The sequence below is a fragment of the Urocitellus parryii genome, chromosome 5 (assembly GCF_045843805.1).
Source record: "Urocitellus parryii isolate mUroPar1 chromosome 5, mUroPar1.hap1, whole genome shotgun sequence".
In the NCBI taxonomy this organism is placed as follows: Eukaryota; Metazoa; Chordata; class Mammalia; order Rodentia; family Sciuridae; genus Urocitellus; species Urocitellus parryii.
This window is the reverse complement of record NC_135535.1, coordinates 84,864,842-84,886,618: the sequence shown is the minus strand read 5'-3', so window position 1 is coordinate 84,886,618 and position 21,777 is coordinate 84,864,842. Positions and strand designations below refer to the sequence as shown.

The following is a 21,777-nucleotide window of genomic DNA, read 5'->3' as shown; positions in this document are numbered from 1 at the left end:
AAAGTTGACAGGATTCAATCATGAAGGCTCTGATGGACTAGAGTAGGGAGTTTGCCTTTGAGGGGCAGGTAATGATCAGAAGCAAGGCAATAACAGGTTTTGGAAAGATATCCTTGGAAGAAATAAGGAGAATGATTTGGAGAAGAGCAAAACTAGAAGCAAGGATACTTCTTGGAAGGCTTCTCCTCACAATTCATTAAAATATAAGAAGGATCTGTAGGAGGATTGGACAAGCAGGGGTTGAAAATAAAGTATGGATATGAAAGATGTTAAGAGGACAGAATCACAGAGGTTGATCATCCTGGGATATCCAGGAAAGAGTGAGGGTGAGTGAGGGTAAGTTAAGGTGAAGGCTGGCTTTTGAAATTCTTTCTTTCTTTCTTTTTTAAATATTTGTTTTAGTTATAGGTGAACACAAAGCTTTATTTATTTATTTATTTATTTATTTATTTTTTATGTGGTGCTGAGGATTGAACCCAGCGCCTCACACATGCTAAGTGAGTGCTCTACTGCTGAGCCACAACCCCAGCCCCTGGCTTTTGATTTCTGTGTAGACAGCTTAATAGATGCAGTGCTAGTCATCGAAAGAGACAATGCACAGGGAGGAATGGGCATGTAGAGAATAATAGTGGATTCCATTTGGAATGTGTTGGGCCTAAGATATTGTTCAACATCTTGTAACGATCTCTGGAAGATACTTAGATGCAGCGTCTAGGACTTCAGTGAGTGAACTGAGAATCATCAGCATAGAGCAGAAATTAAAGATGTGAACATGAATGAGATTCAGTTGGGGATCAAGTAGAATAAAAGAGGAGGGTCCAAAGAAACTGGGGGAAATGTCAGGATTCAGGAGTTAATCAGAGGAAGAGGAATCTTCACAGAATGCTAAGAAGTAATGGTAGAAGGTGGGAGGAGAAGCTGGAGAAGGGGGTATCCCAAGACCAAGGCATCAAAAAGTCTCAAGAAGAAAAACAAAAGTCACCAGTGACAAAATGCCACAGAAATGTCAAGAAAATAAGGACTAAAATATGTTTTGGTTATGAAGGAATCTAGGAAATCTTTATCCACCTTGCCAGGAATTGAAAAAGCGGCATATGCAGTTTCTGACTGGTGTTGGCTTACTCTCCAACAATATGAAGACATTAGTAAGTACAAATATGCACAGAGGATGAAGAATGATCCCATCTGATAACCCTCAGTGGTCCAGACAGAGGATTCCAGAACATACTGTGAAGCCTAAGAATCACTTCTGGAGATGTCAAGAAATCCTTCACTCCTATTGTATGTCTACATTTAATGGAGTAGCCTAGATAATTATTCAGAAACTCCCAACTGAATATCTGGTAGGAGAAGATGAGATGATTTCCAAGAAAATCCACTCAAATCCCTCCATTACCTCCTGCTTCAACCTCCCTCAGAGGAATCTGTGCTGTAGCTTTAGTACCACGGGAACTTTCAACACTTTTCTTTTTTCCCCACTAAGAAATATCATTGTTTGGAGATGATTTTGTTTTTGTTTTTGTCACTGTGCCATTTGCTATTCATGAGGCCTCTGTTCCTAAAGCTTCACCATTGGATGTGTCCTATAGTGAAGTTCCTGTTGTTCGACATATTCAATGGCTAGCTAAAGCAAAGTATCCTAGATTTGAATCAGATGTGGCTTCTGCTTGCTATGAAGAGGGACAGTGGGTTTCGGACTCCAATGAGTTGCAGTTGTTACATTTTTGCTTGTTCACCCAGGCAAATCTAGAAAGATCAGGTTACTGAGCAGCAGCAAGGCCAGAGGGCAGCCTGTGTTTTCTGGGAACACTTCCTAGATCCCAGGCTAGCAAAGCCTGATTGCCTGTGGGCGTGGAGAGGCCTGTGTGCAACTTGGCAGGAGTTTCCAAGGGAAGTGTGTACCTTCTAGAGAAGGTGGTCAGATCCTCTGTGTGCAGGTGAGCAGATCCCTCACTGTAGCGGAATTCCTGGTCTAATGTCAGACTGATGTTTCTTAGGATGTTCTGATTTATGGAATAATTTGTGAAGTTCTGTAGCTTTTACTTCAAATTAAATAAATTTATAAGGAAAATGTGAGGCTCTTCCTTTTGTTTGTTGGTTGGTTGCTATGATAAGTAAAGAAGAAATACAAATAACAAATGTAAGGCACATGATTGATAAACAGGCACCTGTGTTTGTGAATTTCCTCCTTCAAGCAAAGCAATGCCGAGTAAAATGCCTTCTGAAAAAATCCTGTCGTTTTTGGTGTTTACTATAACATCAATGACAAGTTCCGATGCACCCTCTTTATCCAGCAGAGACTGGATATCAGACATTGAAATCCCCGTCTTATCTGAATCTTGTCCAGAAAAGCTTCCTGTGATTAGGAAAAACAAACAAACAAACTTTAACTGCAGACACACTAGCATGCAATGTTTTCAAATCCTTACAACATAAAAAATATTTAACCTTGAGCCTTTTTTCCTACATAGTTCAACATAATGGAAACTGAATTGAAAATTACCAAAGGTGTATAAAAATGGAACTTTTGGCTAAAGGTCAGACACCTGTACTTAAGTGTGATTAAATTTTTTTCTTAAGAAAACAGAAAAAAAAATAGCTTTTTTGTCTTTTATTTACACACTTGATTTACTTATTTTTTCAAAATTACAAGGCAAAATCAATTACAATGTTCAAATCTGTTTTTTTCATGAACCCCAAACTGCACAAAGGTTTTTAAGAGTGCTTTTTAAATGAATATATTATATTTGTGCCATTCAAGTGAAATACGAAAGACTGACATAAAAAAAATGTCATGAGAATCCTAAAATGAAAAAACAGAGAAGCCTCACCTCCCACTTGTGCAATTTTGGCGTAGTTTCCTGTCAGGTGTCCATTCATACCAACTCCATAATCACTTTTGAAGTATCGATTCAGGAGTATTTTTCTTAATATGCTACCCTAATAAGAAAATAGGAAAAGTGTTAGTTATTGTGTCTTTTTCTAATGAAAGTAGAAAATCTCAGTATATTAAAATGCCACATAAGGTATATTTTATGGAAGATGTGTTGAGATATGGATATCTTAATTATATATCCAATAATATTTTCTGAGGCAAAAAATCATAAATATGTACCAAAATAATAATTTTACTTCTTATAACAAATGAAGAAGGGCAGAAATTTGGAACTGATGAATGGGCTTATGACCTAGACTGTAGAGAAGGTTTCACAGATTTACCCTAACTAAACTAATCAAACTATATATATTAAATATAAATATTTTTATATGCTGGCCATACCTCAATAAAGCAATTTTAAAAATAAGTTTTCTTATCTCAGAAATAAAATAAAATAAAATATGGTAGATTGTACCAGAAAAATCACAAATACTATAAAAACTGGAGGTCCCAGTGTTGGTAAGAATATCAGTAGTTCCTAAAGATAACACAGAATGACACACACCCCAAGAATTAAAACACAAAGACTTAGTTAGAAAAGCTTATTAAAAGAGTTGGGGGAAAGCTGGGTATACATCAGCCACTCAGAAAATTAAGCTTGATAAAACAATGAATTGTATTCAGACTCTAAGAAGTTTTACTCAAAAGACAGTGGGCAAAAGACCTTGTATTTCTTTATAAAACATGCAATTCAAAAATTCCTAAGTCTCCAACTTTGTACTGATTATAGAATGTTTTATATGTAATTTTAAAATATAATTTCTTTCACATGTATAAGAAACACAGCCAGGCACTAACGCATACATCTGAAATCCCAGTGACTCAGGAGGCTAAGGCAGGAGTATAGCAAGTTGGAGGCCAGTCTCAGCAACTTAGCAAGACACTCTCTAAGAAAATAACCAGAGGTGGCGGGGTGGGGGGATGGGGCTGGCTGGGATGTAGCTCAGTGGTAACCCCCAGTACCAAAAAAGAAAAAAAGAAATACAATAACTCCAAATCTCCTTTAGAGGTTATTATTAATTTAATAGAAAGAATGGTCTTAAAATACTATTTAAAGAATACTTGTTTATCCCCACATCCTCACCAATACTTATTGTTGTTTGTATTCTTAACAGCTGCCATTCTGACTGGAGTGAGATGAAATCTTAGAGTAGTTTTGATTTGCACTTCTCTAATTGCTAGAGATGCTGAACATTTTTTTCATATATTTGTTGATTGATTGTATATCTTCTTCTGAGAAGTGTCTGTTCATTTCTTTGGCCCATTTATTGACTGGGTTATTTGGTTTTTTTTGTTGTTGTTGTTTGTTTGTTTTTTGGTGTTCAGCTTTTTGAGTTCTTTGTATACCCTAGAGATTAGTGCTCTATCTGATGTGTGAGGGGTAAAAATTTGCTTCCAAGCTGTAAGCTCTCTATTCACCTTACTGATTGTTTCTTTTGCTGAGAAGAAGCTTTTTAGTTTTAATCCAACCCATTTATTGATTTTTGGTTTTAATTCTTGCACTACAGGTGTCTTATTAAGGAAATTGGGGCCTAATCCAACATGATGGAGGTTTGGGCCTTCTTTTTCTTCCATTAGGCACAAGGTCTCTGGTTTAATTCCTAGGTCCTTAATCCACTTTGAGTTGAGTTTTGTGCATGGTGAGAGATAGAGGTTTAATTTTGTTACATGTGGATTTCCAGTTTTCCCAGCACCATTTTTTGAAGAGGCTGTCTTTTCTCCAATGTACGTTTTTGGCGCCTTTGTCTAATACAAGATAACTGTAGTTATGTGGGTTAGTCTTTGTGTTCTCTAATCTGTACCATTGGTCTACAGGTCTATTTTGGTGCCAATACTATGCTGTTTTTGTTACTATTGCTCTGTGGTATAGTTTAAGGTCTGGAATAGTAACGCCACCAGCTTCACTCTTCTTGCTAAGGATTGCTTTGGCTATTCTGGTGGGACTGCACCAACTTGGTACAGCCAATCTGGAAAAGCAGTATGAAGATTCCTTGGAATAGAACCACCATTTGACCCAGCTATCCCACTCCTTGGTTTATACCCAAAGGACTTAAAACAGAATACTATAGGGGCAAAGCCATATCAACATTTATAGCAACACAATTCACAATAGCTAAATTGTGGAACCAACCCAGATACCCTTCAGTAGATGAATGGATAGGGAACATTACTCAGCATTAAAAGAGAATAAAATCATGGCATTTACAGGTAAATGGATGGAGTTGAAGAACATAATGCTAAGTGAAGCAAGCCAATCCCCCCAAAACAAAGGCTGAATGTTTTCTTTGATATGAGGATGCTGACTCAAAATGGTGATGGAGGGGATCATAGGAGGAATGGAGGAACTTTAGATAGGGCAAAGGGGAGGGAGGATAAGGGAGGGGACATGGTGGTAGGAATGATGGTGGAATAAGTTAGACATCATTACCCTGAGTATATGTGTGAAGACATGAATCGTATGAAAACACTTTGTGTACAACCAGTGATTTGAAAAATTGTGCTCTACATGTGTAATATGAAATGAATTGCATTCTGCCATCATGTATAACAAATTAGAAAAAAATAAATAATTTAACAAAGAAAAAATGCTCATCTATAGATACTGGAATAAAATAATAAAAACTTTCACCAAATATGTACTTTAAATTAGTTATATTTGTAAATAATACTAGGAAAAAAATCAACTTTTTGACTCCTGTATACTTAATAATAAAATGTTCCTTCATTATATAAAAAAAACCCCACACTTGTTTCAACTATTTAAATTAATGTAACTACTAAGGTGTCACTCCTATCCTGCAGGGAAGGCAGCTGATCTAATCTCTACTCTTGATTACAAAATCCAAGCCATTTCCCATTCCTGTACAGCCCTCCCCCAAGCACACCTCAATTTATGTAGTGACACGTGTCGTGTCTCATCACTCTTTCTCTCTTTCATGCTTTGGTTGTCTCTCCTTTTCTGGTTCTCAAGCTTTGCCCTCATTTCTTTTGTTGTGCTTGCCTCTCTGTTTTCCCTTCCCCATCTGCAATTTCATCTGATCCTTGATTGCGCAATCGCTTCTGCAGATCTGAAGGCCAACTGTGTCTCCTCCAGCCTTGACCTTGCTCTCTTAAGCTGCTCAATCTGTTTCCACTTAGATTTTCTCATCTCTGACTGCCATTCTACAGGCACCTCAAACTCAATTTTCATTCTCTGTTAAACATGGTTCCCTGTAGATTTCTATTTATTTTAAAGAGATAATAATTATTCTAATCATTTAGGCTTCAAATTTACGGAATCATGTATTTACCCCCCACCTGAACTTGACAATGGTCTGTGTCTTCAGACATTATATTTTAACAAACTGAATTATGTGTGATCATTTCTTAAAGTTTTCTATGCCTTTCTTGGCTCACATCATTACTAATAGACAGGTCCTGTTTTCTTCATTCTACAAATATTCATTAGGTGCTGATTATTTTAGACATTATCCTACGAGAATAAGATATAACCTTCCTCTCCAAGAGTTTACAATGAGCCCTGTGCTAGGTCTTGAGTAAGCACAGTAGTTGACTCTGAGAAGGTTTCACATGCACACGTGCATTTCTAAGCCATGCTCATGGAACAGACTGACCTGTGCACGGTGAACAACATGTCCTAAATGCTCTGTGCCAGGAATTTTAGAAGACATTCAGTGATGGCAGGTGTTTATCTTTATAGTGACTTTTATTGATTTAATTCTTGGAACGCAAACACCTATAATGGCTCTTTATTTCATGTTTTCTTCCTTGAAGACTTTTCCATATGGAGTGTATTAAGTAAAGGAGATAACTAGTCTCACAAGAAGTAGTGAAATATAAGAGCTATTCCCTCACTGAATACGACTCTACTTTTCCTTATAAAATGTAGGAAGGCTATCTGGAGGAGACATGAGAAATGAAAATGGTCAATACCTATGATGTGTGTGTGTGTTTTATGAGAAAGTCCTTTGAGTTGAATTAGTACTATATGGCTGAAGAATAGTCCTTTCAAAAGGGAAAGAAAAATAAAACATTTCTTTGGAATCAAGTGTATCTCATTATAGCAGAAGGTGATGCCTTTAGACTCATTAACAATGGGGTTGAAGTTATAATTGGGATGAAAAACATGAGCTCATATGAACTGAAGCGCTGGTTTGTACCCAGGGTAGTACAGTTTGCTAACCTAATCTCACCCCCACAGATCCTGCATGATACCATTTGTGCATCACTAATGAATATAACTGTCAGGTGGGAAGATCCAGCTTCTTTTTTTGAAATTGCACAGGTCAAATCAGAGTTGGTGTCTGGAAGACAACCTAATATGGGTAGGATCCTTATGATCTACTTTCGTTTTAGTCTTTGTAAGGATCTTACTCACTTCTTTTAATCACACTATTCCAAGAAACAAATATCATTTTATTAAAAAAGAAGAAGAAAAGTAAAACTACTTCTTACTCTTTAAAAATTCTCTGTAACTTGTTAGAAGAATAAACTGTTTAAAATCAATCATGGAGCAGAACTGTCCGGCAGTAAACTAAAATAATGCTTATATTTGTCAATATTTTAAAGTTTTCTTCAGGAAAATAAAATCGCAAGTATCTATCAGAATGATAAACACCAAAGTCAAATGAGCAACATTCTTCTTATGCAATTCTAGCCTCATCAGATTATTTTCTAACTATTCTGTGTAACACTCAGAATATCAAAGAAAGGGGTGACTTCTGTCTATCTCTGTTCTTAATGCTGCAAACACTGGGGGCTCTTATAGAAGTTACCTCACCGCTCTGGCCTTCTTTCCTTCAATCAAATGAAATTATTATAGCACCAACTATCATAGTGTTTCTCTGGCATTAAATAGTTAAAATTACATAAAATATTTGGGACAGTTCCCAGCATGTACAAAGTGTTGTGTAAGTTTTATGTATCTGATGCTCTCCATGCTAGTATTAATATTATCCAGATCATAGAAGAGCTTATAACTTCATCCTTTCACATACTTCTTCTCACTTTATACCAAACCTTCCCACAAAAGTAAAATAAAGATCTAACAAAAAAGTAAAAATAATAAATGATAAATTGCCTATGTTTTCCAATAATAGCCAGTCCTTGGAATTAGATATTTGTCGGTCTAAAGCATGCATATAATAATTAGTCCAAAGCATACATATATTTCACTATATAAGATGAATCTTATGCTAAGTGCAGTGATGCACGCCTGTAATCCCAGCAGCTCGGAAGGCTGAGGCAGAAATATTGCGAGTTCAAAGTGAGCCTCAGCAAAAGTGAGGTGCTAAGCAACTCGGTGAGACCCTGTTTCTAAATAAACTACAAAATAGGCCTGGGGATGTGGCTCAGTGGTCGAGTGCCCCTGAGTACAATCCCCGGTACCACCCCCCTTCAAAATGTATCTTACAACTTCAACTAAAGTTGGAAAAAAAAAAATTCTACATTGGTTCAAACATAGTTTTCAAGTCAGACAAACTCTGGTGCTAAAACCAAATGAGATGTAGATTGAGCAGGATTCTGCTGCATCTTAATCGTTCTCCCTTAAGAATGGAAAACTCCAATAGTGCCACATCACCAGTTCAGCAGAACCGACTTATGTTGTCATTTATCAAGTTCTGATTTGCTGGATGAGAAGCAAGTCTGTGTCACAGTTTGCCTTGGGGCTTCCTGGTGGCCTGTGCTGCTTGTGATGGGTGGTTGCTTAGATGTGAGTCATTCCCCCAAAATTACTTTAACTCAAATAAAGTAATTGTAGAACCCTTGTCAGAAATCCTGGTGCCAGCACTGTAAATGATTGTCTCAGACACAATTTGGGAACTTCAGGAAAAAACTAAAAGCACATTAAGCTATTTTGAAAAGAATTCTACTACAATTGAGAAAGTCCACTTCTGTACTGGTTGTTCAAATCCAAAATGAATTCCTGACTGGGCCTCCCACGGAAGGTGTCTTTGTTGGGTTAGGCCAACTAGCCAGGAATGTTCTTTACAGTCTTTTCAGTGTCAGAGTCAATCCCAGGCCACAAGACACTGCTTTTAGCCAACGTCTTTATGCGAACACATCCCAGATGTGCTAAATGCACTGTAGCCAAGATAACTAACAACCACCTTCTGAAATTACAACAAAATATCTCCATAAAAAGACATCTTTTGTGGCCAGAGAAGTCATGCTGACAGTCTGTGAATATCTAGGAGAATTGGTTTTTTCCTGGCCACTCCCTGTTGAGTCCGATGTATCAAAACTTAAGCAACTCAGAAGTTACAGCCTTTCATGGATGGAAAGGATAATAAAAAATTATTAATCCTAGAAAGGACTAAAGATTTTCTTTTGCTTTTGAGAAAGCATAATATTGTTTGCCTTAATAGAAGTTAATAGACTTAGGAATGAAGACTTCAAGGATGCAACATTTGAAGAACCGATTTCACATCTGTTCCCATCCCTTTGGGAAAATACTCTATTTTTTTTTCCATTGTGGACAACATAATCACAACATTATGAAGAAGGGACACCCTAACCAGCAGTTTAAAAAACTAAAGCCTCAAATGGAAATTCAAAAGAGAATAGAAATTACAAACTAAAGATGTTTAATTTAGGATTTTTCCTTAAAGATTATTGTTTAGCTACTAATCAGCTTGGTCAAGATCTGTGAGGAGGTGATTGTATGTGCCTCTACTCCCCACAGTGTCATTTTAACATTAAATGAGGTAGTTGCATAATTGGTGTTTCCGTAATCTTTTGATTTAATGATAGTACATCTGATTAGATATTTTCCCACATTTGAATTCCCAGGGGGGAAAAGGTCCATATCTCATTTTAAAGAAATTAATTGTAATAACTGCAACCTAATGGAATTATATCAGGCCCATCATTATAATCAACTACCTCTTTAGGGAATTGCTTTGAGGACACGTGGTAAATCTCCTATAACGTAGCTTTCTAATGGTTTGGATGTCTTGGTCTCAGTCCGAGTAGTGGGTGCCCATCTCTTTCTCTGTTGCTTTTGACCAGCTATTTTAAGATGAGAAACACACATTTCAACAGCAGTTGTTATATATATTCACAAGATGTTCTTCATCAGCACAATGATAATCATTATAATCCTGAAAAACATATGGATGCCTCAACAATGCTACTAAAGGGCCTTGTGAAAAAATAAAAGTCTGGAAAATTTTAAAACAAATTATTCATGTACCACAATGGAAGTCTACTTCCGAATTCCCTTTCTCCTTGTTTTTTGTAATCATAAAGACATTCGTTACATTTCTACCATGCATCAAGAACAAGAATGGGGGTACAAAAAATAATTCTGCACCATGTGCTAAAGCAATGTTTAGATTTGTATAGCTGAGACATTCAGTACTGATTTTCAGTTTAGATAATCCTCATCAGATCATTGAATTCCATTTGTGAAATTTAATTGTTTGAATATGATCATGTTTAAGCATTTTATTGACAATGCTGGGTATGAATGACTTCAGTAATCGCTGCAGGTTTATCAAATATCCAAGCCTCAAGGTAAATGGGGTAGCTGAGTAGGCTTTATTAGGGAATGATTCTGTGCCCCATAAACAATAAATACAGTGAAGGAAACTGTATTTATTTTATTTGGGGTACAATAAAAGTCTTTCTGTATTTGAATTCCAGGAAGCATACTGAATGACATAAAATTCAACAAACTCTCCCACCTCAACCACTTTACAAACAGGGTCTGTTTAAATTCAAAAGCTAAGGCCTTATGTAACCCTTCACCAATAGTACTTGAGAATGAATTTTATTGCTTGTATTGTTTAGTTCTCTGAGTAAGCAATATTCATCTCATCTTCAGAACAGAATGGTAAAAAGTTGAGAGGAGAGTAAACAAGCAGAGATGTGCAGACCAGCTTTAGATATCATTTCCTTACTGAAGAAACACTACCAGACTCACACATCATAAATCGCTATCTCATAAAATTACAGTCAACTGGCAGTGGCACACAACACCAGAAACAAGCCCATAATCCCCTGGTACACAGCAGATAAACCTACCAGAATACTATCTGTGACTGAAAAAATGGAGTCCATGCTGCCAATGTGAGCGTGTGCACACACTGAGGGCTGAGGAAAATGGAATTTCAAGTAGTAATTTCAAAGTTTCTGCAGACTGCGTTGCAATGAGTTCAGTAATGGACTCGGTTTACAGCAGGTCCCAGAGAACTCAAAAGTGGGAAAGCAGAAGGCAGGAGGAGATGGGAATAAATGACATAACTGACATTGATCTGTATAACAATATGAACTGCAACAGAGAAGAGGTCTTCCTCCTGGACAACAGAAAAAGGCCTCTTCAGTTTGCTGTGTTAAAGCTCTGTCCTTGGATGCTATGTGACTCCACAATGACAATGTCTCATGATGTTTAATTAATTATTTAATTAAACATCATGAAATTAAACATCAATTAATGATGATGTAAAATGGTGTTTCCACAATCATTTAGTAAAGGTTGATACATGGGTACAAGTTTGGCAGGTGGTGTGACAGGAGGTGAGGAACAATACTTACAGGGAGGTAAGATCCTGCTCTATACTGACTTCCTGTCCTGCTCTATATTTACTTCCTGTTTCTATGGAGTCTCTTGCAGTCCTTCAACTCCAAGCTGGGATCTCCTCATCTATAACTAAGAGAGTGCTGCTCACAGGGCTGTGAGAGGGGCATCTGCCTGAGAATAGCTGACAAGGAAAAATGTGGTGGAAGATACCCCACCACAACATCACACACACACACACACACACACACACACACACACACACACAGCATTCAAGAGAAAGACTTCACCCTAGAAAGATTCTACAAAGAAATTGTGCCTAAGAACAGGGAGTAAACTAGCACTTGTATTACTTATCAATCAATGCAAATATTTGACAAAAGTAGGAAGCTGAATTTTAATAAATTCAACAATTGTTTTAGAATCTCCTCACACGGGAGAAAAATATTTATGGGGTCTGAAATGAAGAGTTCTACACAGGTTCAGCTTCTAGCAGAGGTATCAAGAATTAAATAATGTCTATATACAGTTTAAGATATAATAAATTCAATTTATAAAAGCTTCTTGCATTGGAAGATGGTATACTTTGGTGGAAAGGATACTATTTCGGAGACCAGTGGACTTAATTCAGATCTAGGTCCAGCATTTATTGGCTTTGTGATGGCAAGAATTATACATAATTGCCATGAGACTCAGTTTCCCCACCTCTGGATAATAATATCCACACTGTAGGATTAAAAATTATATTTTTGTTCTTAGCCATAAGTGCTAAGTAAACAGATGCTATGATATTGCATTTAATGATAAAGGGAAAAAAGCTTCAGTCTGGGGAAGATTTGTATAACTGATGAGGTATATGGGGTATGGCAATGCTCAGTGGCACAAAGACCAGCACAGCTTTTTCGGTTGACATGAATACTCAGTTCCGACCTTCTACAAGTTTTTAAAAGAGCAAATTAAATACAGCACTAATTCTGTAGATGATTACTTTGAAGCCAATTTGATCAGCAAGTTACAGTTTCATAAAAATAACACCTACACATCAATAGGTTTCAACCACCCTGGTAAATGTACAAAGCAGATATCTTCAGAAGATGATGTAGATCAGCTTTTCTTGAAGCAGTGTTAGAAGGAAAGCCAATATTTCACATTCTGCAGGAAAAGAGCTGTTTTCCCTTCTGATATTTATTTTTAACCTAAGAAACACAGCAATATATTAAACATATTTATAAAGTTATCATCATGCAATGACGGTTCATTAGGAAGTCTGTGCTTCCTAACTAGTCTTCCTATAACCACATGTTGCCCCTTTTGCCTCTACACTCAGCATTCAGGGACTTGCAAAACAACATAGGGCTACTACTGTTCATGATATATGAAGGTGAATGCTTACAAATCAATAACTAAAGCATACTCTCAGAAAAGCAGGCAAAGGAATTAAAACTGGCATTTCACATACATAAATATGTATGGGCAACAAGTGGGGAAAATGCTCATATTCTTTGACTAATCAGGGAAGATTATTAAGATTATTGAGCACCATTTCCACACACAATAGATTGGCAAAAATTAAGAAATAATACAAAATCAAGTGCCACATAGGACATGAATGAAGAGAGTGTCGCAATGTAAATTGGAACAACCCCTTTGGAAAACATATTGATACATGCTTTCATCCAACAATTTCACTCACAGAGAAACATGTGCCCAAGGAGACCAACAGCATCCCATCCAGATATTAGAGCAAGAGCAAAACAACAAGCAGAAATCACAGAGAGTCAACCTCAAATAACCACTGATGGGAAAATGAACAGATACACATGACATATCGCCAGCATGGAATATAAACATGAATGAACAAGAGCCTCACAACAGCATACACAACCTTGGTGAATCTTAGAAACACAGTATCTAGAGGAGGGGAAGTAAGCCCTAGAAGATATGCAGAGAAGTACTACAAATGCAAGCTTCCACTAGTCTCTGGAGGGGAAGGCCAGAGCACACAGGCAGACACAAGTGCTTGGGGACAGCTGGCTGGAGGATTCCTGGGTCTTCACTATATTATTATGCATTATAATTTAGAATTATGTTGTACACATTGTTTCATAAAAATTCAGTATTATATTTTTTAAATTTAAATATTTTATCAAGAAATACCAGGTGTCATGGTAAGTGTTTCCCTCACATAATGTCCCATTGATTTCCACCTCCCTGAATACAGGCTAAAACCACAGCATGGCTTAGATGAAGACTTATGGTCTAACACCTATGGATCCTGAACCACTGTTGTCATTGTCCTCTGAACCAATCTACATCTCCCTGATGCCACTAAAGCCTTGGAGGATCCCATTACACTCCCCCCTGCTTCAAGACATCAGCACAGGATATTCCCTCGGCCAGGCCTACTTTCAGCTCCTGCCCTCCCAGCTTGCTTGCTTAAGTCCTGATCAACCTTCAGATTTCAACTCACATGTCCTCCTTAGTCATCCTCTCCAGGCTTCCCAAGTCAGCTCCTACTAAATCCTCTCATTGCACTACATACTTCCCTATATACTTCAGTTTTATATTGATTTACGCCAATCTTTCAATGAGTTCCATTACTTCTATTAAATTATAAGTGTCATGAGGATAGGGACTGTGCTTGCTTACTTGCTTGCTGGCTTACCTTTTTGACTGACCATCGATTTCAACACCTAGCTAAAACTTAACACATTAAGTTTTGAATGAACATTTGAATCAATGATATTGAATGAGAGATCACTACATTTACTAACAAAATCTGGTGCCAAGGGCCATCTATTCAAAGATGCCCGATGTATGCTGTATATTCTCACAACAATGTTACTGAAATATTAAGTATTTTTAATACACAAACTCATTTCCCATGGTTATAATCCTGAAAGAAGGAAGTTATGTTGGAATCTAAGAAGCAATATACGTGAACGCTTAAAAATTAAAGACGGACCATTCCAAAATTCAGTCTGAAGGACTGGAAGGTAAAAATGTTAATAAGAGCACACATAGCCCAGTGCAAGAGAACATACTCATGTGAACATGTATTAGTCTAGTCCGAGTTCTTCCCCTCCTGGAATAGTCTATTGAATTTTCATTTCTTCCTGAAAACACAAACCATCTTGATGCTGTACACCATGGAAGGATCTAACTCAGGAACCTCGTTCCTAATATTATGTGATTATCACAAAGAGATATGAAGTTACTATAGCCACTTTTTTTGTTGTTTGGGTGTGTTATAATTTATTTTAAAAGATAAAATTAAACACAATTCTATACTACCTCATTTTTCTCATGAAATAACCATTTCATCTTTAGTATCTTATACTACTAATTAAATAGATCATATTTTGATCATCTCTTGCACAATTTACACATGAGACCATGTTTTTGCCTACATTAATGTAAATAAAATATTACTCTTGCGAGCTCCTAATTGAGTTCTATATGTAAACCATAATTTTCAAAGATTTTACAGGAAGAAAAAAACCAAGACAATGACTTACAAGTAATGAAAAATAGAAATCCCCTAAATTTCCATCAACATTTCAAAGCGCCAACATAATTATTACCAAAGTGAGATCTCAGCTCAAACAATTATAAATATGCCAGAGCTAAGTAAAGGGACAATGTGACAAATGCCTACCTTAGGAATGACCTTTTTGAGAGTCTTTGACTAGGCTTATTACAGTCCTTTGAATACTATTTTGAAAATCACTCTGATTCCCTGTGGCATACACCACAGCAGATATTTCACTGCTTTAATATGTCTAGAGTGACACTGGAATCCAGGGCACCAAGAGGGTAAAACTCGATTTTCCCTAACAGTAGAGCAGAGCATGCTGGCTGCAGTGGAAGCGCAGGCGCTTGCTAGCACTGTGCTGGCATCTCTGCGTTATAAATAAGGATTTTCACAGGCTTGACAATCACCTGTTGAAATGTGCTTCTCAAAGAAACAAGTGGGGAAAAAAAAAACATTCACACTCTGAAAGCTTAAAGTCTTCAATAAATTTGATTTGAGGCAAACCATTTTGTGTGTGTATGTGGCACGAAGCTAAGCGGGCTGGTTTCCAGGGATTAAACCCAGGGACTTTCAACCACTGAGCAACAAGCTCAGGCTTTTCAGGCTTTTTTTTTTTTTTTTTTTTTTTGGAGATAGAATCTCACTGAATTGCTTAGGATCCCACTAAGTTTCTGCGTTTGGCTTTGAACTCGTGATCCTCCTGCCTCAGCCTCCCAAATCTCTGGGATTACAGTCGTGCACCACTGGAAGCCTGTTTATAAATCGATTGTTTTAAATTAGTAAACTGTTCAGAGAAAGGGAATTATTTCAGTGAACTACAGGTTGCTAATGCTGATCTAATACTCCCAATTTGGAAAAGGGTAAGTCAAAGAATCTCTTTCCCCTTTCTCCCTTTACAATGTCCGGGATGGAGGGGAGGCATGGTCGTGATTATCCTTTTAGATATGAATGCCTATATTTTAAAAGGTATTTATGAAGTCAGTGAGGTATTAAAATCCTTGTTTTCTCTCCTGGGTACTGATAAGCCTGTTGACTCTGATGAATAAGGGAACAAGCACACCTCCCCTTAGGGTTCCCTGATTCTAACACACACCTTTTTCTCAACATTTCAACATTTCTGATTCTAATTCACAGTGTGTTCCAGATTAATTGGCAGTATGCCTTTTCTTTCCAGAGATACACGAAATTGTGGCATGTCTTCTAGTTGCTTATATATTAGAGTTGATGGAATATACTGAACGAGAGGGCAACCATTTCTTCTAATCTAGCGTTGTGACACTGATCCCACGGGCCTTGGCACCACTCTTATGTCCCTTTTTTGGTTAATATAAAATAAGATGAAATCATGCTGAACATTGTGGGATTTAACCTTTGTAATAAAAAAAAAAAATTTAGTAGTTTCTCCCTTTTTCATGCTACATTTCTGCCTAAAAGCTCAAGTCACCACCATCTTCAGTTTTTGATGACATATTCCCTGAGTTGAGCTTGTATAAAAATTAGAAAGGAAAATGACCACATTGATGTATATGAAAAGTGTATTTATCCCGCACATCAAGAGTAATGGAAAAGAAAATAACTATGTGAGATGCATTTGACTAATTTATGAAGCCTAGATAATATTTCTCTCATTTGAAGAAATCACCCCTTAATACCACTTTACATGCCCAAGGATGGCTAGAATAAAAAGGAGAAAAATGACAGATACTAGTGAGGATGCAGAGAAAGTAGGACTCTCATACACTGCCAATCAAAATATAAAATGGGACAGCTACTCTGGAGAACTGTTTGGCAGTTCCAGAAAATGAACAGAGCTATCACTAAGAACCAACAATCCCACTCCTAAGTATGTACCCAAGAGAAATTAAAACATTCACCTAAAAACATGTATGGCAATGTTAATATCAGCATTAGTCATAACTGTCAAAAAGTGGACACAATCCAAATGTTCACCAAGTGATGAATAGTAACCAAAATGTGATATAAGCATACAATGGAATATTGTATGTCAACAAAAGGATAAACATACTAATATATGCTACAATATGGATGTGCTTCAAAACATTGTGCCAAGTAAAAGGAGGTGTCACAAGAGCCTGCATACCATATCATTCCATTTATATAAAATGTCAGAAGAGGATAATTCATAGAGATAGGAAGATTAGTGTTTGTTAGCACAGTAATCCCAGGGCTCAGGAGGCTAAGGCAGGAGGATCACAAGTCCGAGGCCAGCCTTAGGCAACTTAGTGAGTCTCTGCCTCAAAATAAAAAAATGAAAAGGTGGGGACTGGAGTTGTGCCTCAATGGTAAAGCACTTGCCTAGCACATATAAGGCACTGGGTTTAATCCTCAGCACCACATAAAAATAAAGGCATTGTGTTCATCTACAACTAAAACAAATAGTTTTTAATTTAAAAAAATTTAAAAGGGCTGGGGATGTGGCTCAGGGTTAAAATGCCCCGAGTTCAATTCCCAGTCCAAAAAAAAAAAAAAAAAGAAAAAGAAAAATTAGTGTTTGCCAGCAACTGGGGATGGAGAGAATGGGAAGTGACTGCTACAGTTTGGGGTTTCTTTGGGGGTGACAAAGATGGTTCTAAACTTAGACATCGGAGTTGGCTGCAAATCTGTGAATATACTAAACACTGCTGAATTGTACATTCAAGCAGGGGGTATTTTATGATATGTGAATGTCTCAATAAAGCTCTTACAAAAATAGAAAATAAATCCATTAGATCAGTTAAGTAAAATCATCCCTTAAATGATTTTAAACTACATCTCTTAAAGAAAATAATGTCAGTTTTGTCCAAATTTTTACTAAGCAGCTGAGCTGCTTTTTGCCACAAAGTTCCTGCATTGAAGTACATCTGTGCAACAGATGTAGTATAAAGGCACATGTTTTGAATGTTACATCTGTTAGTAAAATGTAGCAAGGCTCAAACTGCTAATTAAATATGAAATTGTATGTGTCAATTAGGAGCCAATTTCTTGTTAAAACTGCCTAATGTTAAGGCACAATAAATGGAGCGAGTGTCTGGGACTGTCTTGACCTGTGTGGGAAGGCAGCCCAGTGCACTGAATACAGGCTAGACAGTTTCCATGGATACCTCACACAACCTGAGGTGTAGACACTCAAAATTATAAACGACTTTATGGAAATCATGCTTTGCAAAATATGTTTTTAAAATGTTAAACAAAAATCTGCATCTTCCTGAAGAAAGATGCCCCAAATTTATATTATTGATAAGGTTTTTGGGAGAGAGAGAGGGCACATTTTTTAAAGGACAGTTTTTAAATTCCTTTAGAATTCATATTAAGAGGAGATACATTCAAAATATGTCCCTCAACATCAGATTTATGGTAAACCTCAAGAGTTTAAAGATATTTAGCTTTTATAGAAACCAACTACAATGAATTATTGCAGCTGAGCTTAATTAATTTGGCCACTGCATACTAATATGCTGGTCTTTCCAAATAAATGTACACTGTAATTACAACCAGGCGACTCCACCCACCATCCTTTTGCTCCTTCCCATGAAATATGACTACATATCTTCCAGATGTAGCATAAAAGCCTCCGTATTATTTGCCAACCGTTTTAGAATTAAACAAAGCATGAGAAAGACACATGGAGCTTCCATAAGAAAAGGAGACATTTCCCACACCACTTTGCCTAGAAGACCCGAGAGACACCTGCTTATTTACTAAACCTTTAACAGGTTAGAGAAGGAGGATAAGACACTAAACCTTTAACAGGTTAGAGAAGGAGGATAAGACAGTCACAACACAAGCCACTTTCATGACCCCAAATCACTTCCACTATTGGGCAATCAAGTCCTAGAACTCCAAAGATAATTAGCATGCACAGAAATGCAGCTGTATTCCTTGGGACCACTCAATTCAGGCAGTACAGGAGGGCCATCATGAGTAAGGAAAAGGCATGAATTGTTGTAATAATGAGCCAAATAAATTAGTAGATTTTAATCAAATTAAACAAATACTAGATGATGTATCAGGACAATTCTGCAAATATCACCTCTTATTTCACCGCAAGCTAACACCTGGCTTAACAGCAAGAGTCAACCGTATTATGCTCTTCCTGAATAATTTTGAAGCATGTGCATTTATTCTAACTTGATGTGAAATAAAGACAATGTTTTGGACAAATTAGAAAATGTTCACCAGAAGTGTTGAGGGTAGGAATCGGGGCTAAAAGATCACAAAAGGAACTCAAACTAGAAAAATACCTGTCTTAAAAGAGAACCCTGCATTAAGTTTTCTGCACTGTTGCCAACTCTATCTTGATCCTCCTCCCAATTTCTTCCTGTTTTCAGTCTCTTTTCACCTGAGCTCTAGCCAATCCCTAGGGATCTCAACCAGCATGACCTTCATCATGGGAGCAGTGGCCTTCCCACATGTGTGCCTCCTACCACTCCCACCACCTTCACTAGTAGCTCTGCATTATTCTTCGGGTCTCAGCTTATGTCATTTTCTTGGAAAGAACTGTTTCCTGGACAGCCCTGCTCTAACCTATCCTGCATCCTCCAGTTACATACTCTTGCCACAAACCTTCAGAGTAATTAAGAGAAGGAAATTAATAAATTTCCTTCCTAACCATGTGGTTGATATCTGATTTTCTCACTAAACTCTAAACTCTATGAAGGTGTAATAAATTATTCATCAGTGTAGGTCCAGAGATCATTGAACAGACATTCAATAATTTTGATGTATTTTTCTATTTCTAAATACTTCTATATCCTATTATTTTCATGATTTCCTAATAATAACTTGTTTTCATAGAATTCAGATTCTTGTCATTTAATGTATGCAGAATCAACATACAGACATGCATGTAACCATATTTGGGATATGTGTAGGGCCAATGTGTAAATACCTGGTAGGTGGTAGAACAGTGGACATCAATATGTCCACTCTAGTTACAAAGTCTTGAAACCTCCATACTCAGGCTCCAACACTTTCTTCAGTACCAGCCTCCTCTATGCCTTTCATATAGTCTCCCATACTTGACACTAAAATCATGTGCTCTGTAGCTTCTGTCACCTGGAACAACCTCCGAGTACATCTTTGCCTTATTTACTCTTCATCTCATTTCAATCTTCAGATAGAAATATCCCTTTGTCCTTGATTCACCTCTCAATGGACAGAGTAGGGAAGGATTTCTAGCTTTAAAGCACTTGAGTGGTCACGTTGTAAGAAGACACTGCAGTTTCATGAAGCACGGCATGCTGCATGGATGCCCAGGGGATTTCAGACGTTATGAAAGCCATTTCCATCTTGCATTTTAAAAGTCTCTGCTTACATCAGAATTAAGATTCATTATGATATTGCCATGGTACTAACATTTTAACCCCTTGAGGAAAAAAAAAAGATTCACATAGTATTTCCTCCTGGAAAACACAAAATGTCTTAGAAGAATCCATTATCAAAGATACCATCAGATATCCTTGCCCTATAAGTCTGTATTTATCAACACGAGAATAAATGACAAACTCTAGTTTACTGCAAGGAGAGGCCACGTGCTGAAAGCTGGCCACCTGGTCACAAAATCCTCTCCCTTTTCTTCTGAGTGCATAATCAGACGACACTTACTTGTCTCTGCCCAGTAAGGTGGAGCCACGTGATTGAGTCTGAGCAAACTGAAGATAAGCAAAGTACCACTGGCCTCACGTGGGAGTCTTCTTTCCTCTGCTGTAGCTTGATACAGTACAGCAAAGCAGGCTCAGAAGACACAGAGCCCAAGATGGACAGACCCTGGATCGCTAGGGAAGCTGGCTAATAGGAAAGCTGCCCTACTAGGAACATGACACTGGAATTTTAACTTTCATTTTTTAAACAGAAGTAAAGTATAATCATATTAAGAATCATATATAATTGTGATATTAATATATTATTAATTATATATTAATATCACAATTATCACATAGACTTATATAATTGTTAATTTTTTGTATTACTATTATAATTATCATGTGTAATTATAACACTAATTATTATATATTATATTAATATAATTGAAGCAAATTCTATTGTATTAAGCCACAGAGGTTTTTGGTTTGTTATCTCATTAGGTAGTTTATCTCTAATATAGGCTAGTCTGGGTCAGTCTGAATGGGCCATCACTGGTCCTAAGCTCTTCCTAGGGTATTATGTCCAAACTCATCTGTATCCACAGGAACCCTGACTCTAAGCACCAGCTAGTCATGAAGCTTTTGTTAAAAGTCATCTGGGAATACAATTTCACCTACACCAAAATAGTCTCAGGTTTAGCTTGTCCATCATTCTCCAACATCTTTTCCTCATCTCCACTGTCCCATTGTCTCCAAGTCCCCATCACTACAATTCTCTCACCACCCACACACACTCGCACCCTCTTTTTCCTTCCTTTGTGGTAGTCCTTGAATAGATCCAGTGTCACGAAAGCTACCCAGAAAAAAAAGTCAACTGACCTCAGGCCACATGTATGTCATCAACTGTCAGGAAATGCTCTCCACCATCCAGCTGCACTTCCATCAACCTTGTCATTTGTCCACTTTCATTTCTCCTATCCTTGAACCTCTGAAAATATTTCCTCTCTACAGTGGAGCAGTAAGGCTGGAATAGCCTCAGAGTACCTCTGAAAGCACTCAGGAATCCCTGAATTTAAGTATGCATCCCAAGAACAATGCAATATTTATGAACAACACAGCACATGGTTTTGTTTTGACTTCTCTGTTATTTCACCAGCCAGTAAAGAAATATGAGCTAAATTCTTAGTATGATCAGTTATCA

General features: G+C 37.2%; 1 protein-coding gene across 2 annotated transcripts in view; it reads right to left on the bottom strand.

Moving 5' to 3' along the window:
- Itpr2 (inositol 1,4,5-trisphosphate receptor type 2) overlaps positions 1–21,777 on the bottom strand; it is a 479,802-nt gene that overhangs the window by 152,302 nt on the left and 305,723 nt on the right. For both annotated transcript variants that reach the window (XM_077799170.1, XM_077799171.1), the window contains 2 exons: positions 2,832–2,940; positions 2,169–2,356 (listed from right to left, as the gene is read on the bottom strand). In XM_077799170.1, the coding sequence (XP_077655296.1) occupies positions 2,169–2,356; positions 2,832–2,940 (297 nt within the window). The remainder of the gene's footprint in view (positions 1–2,168; positions 2,357–2,831; positions 2,941–21,777) is intronic.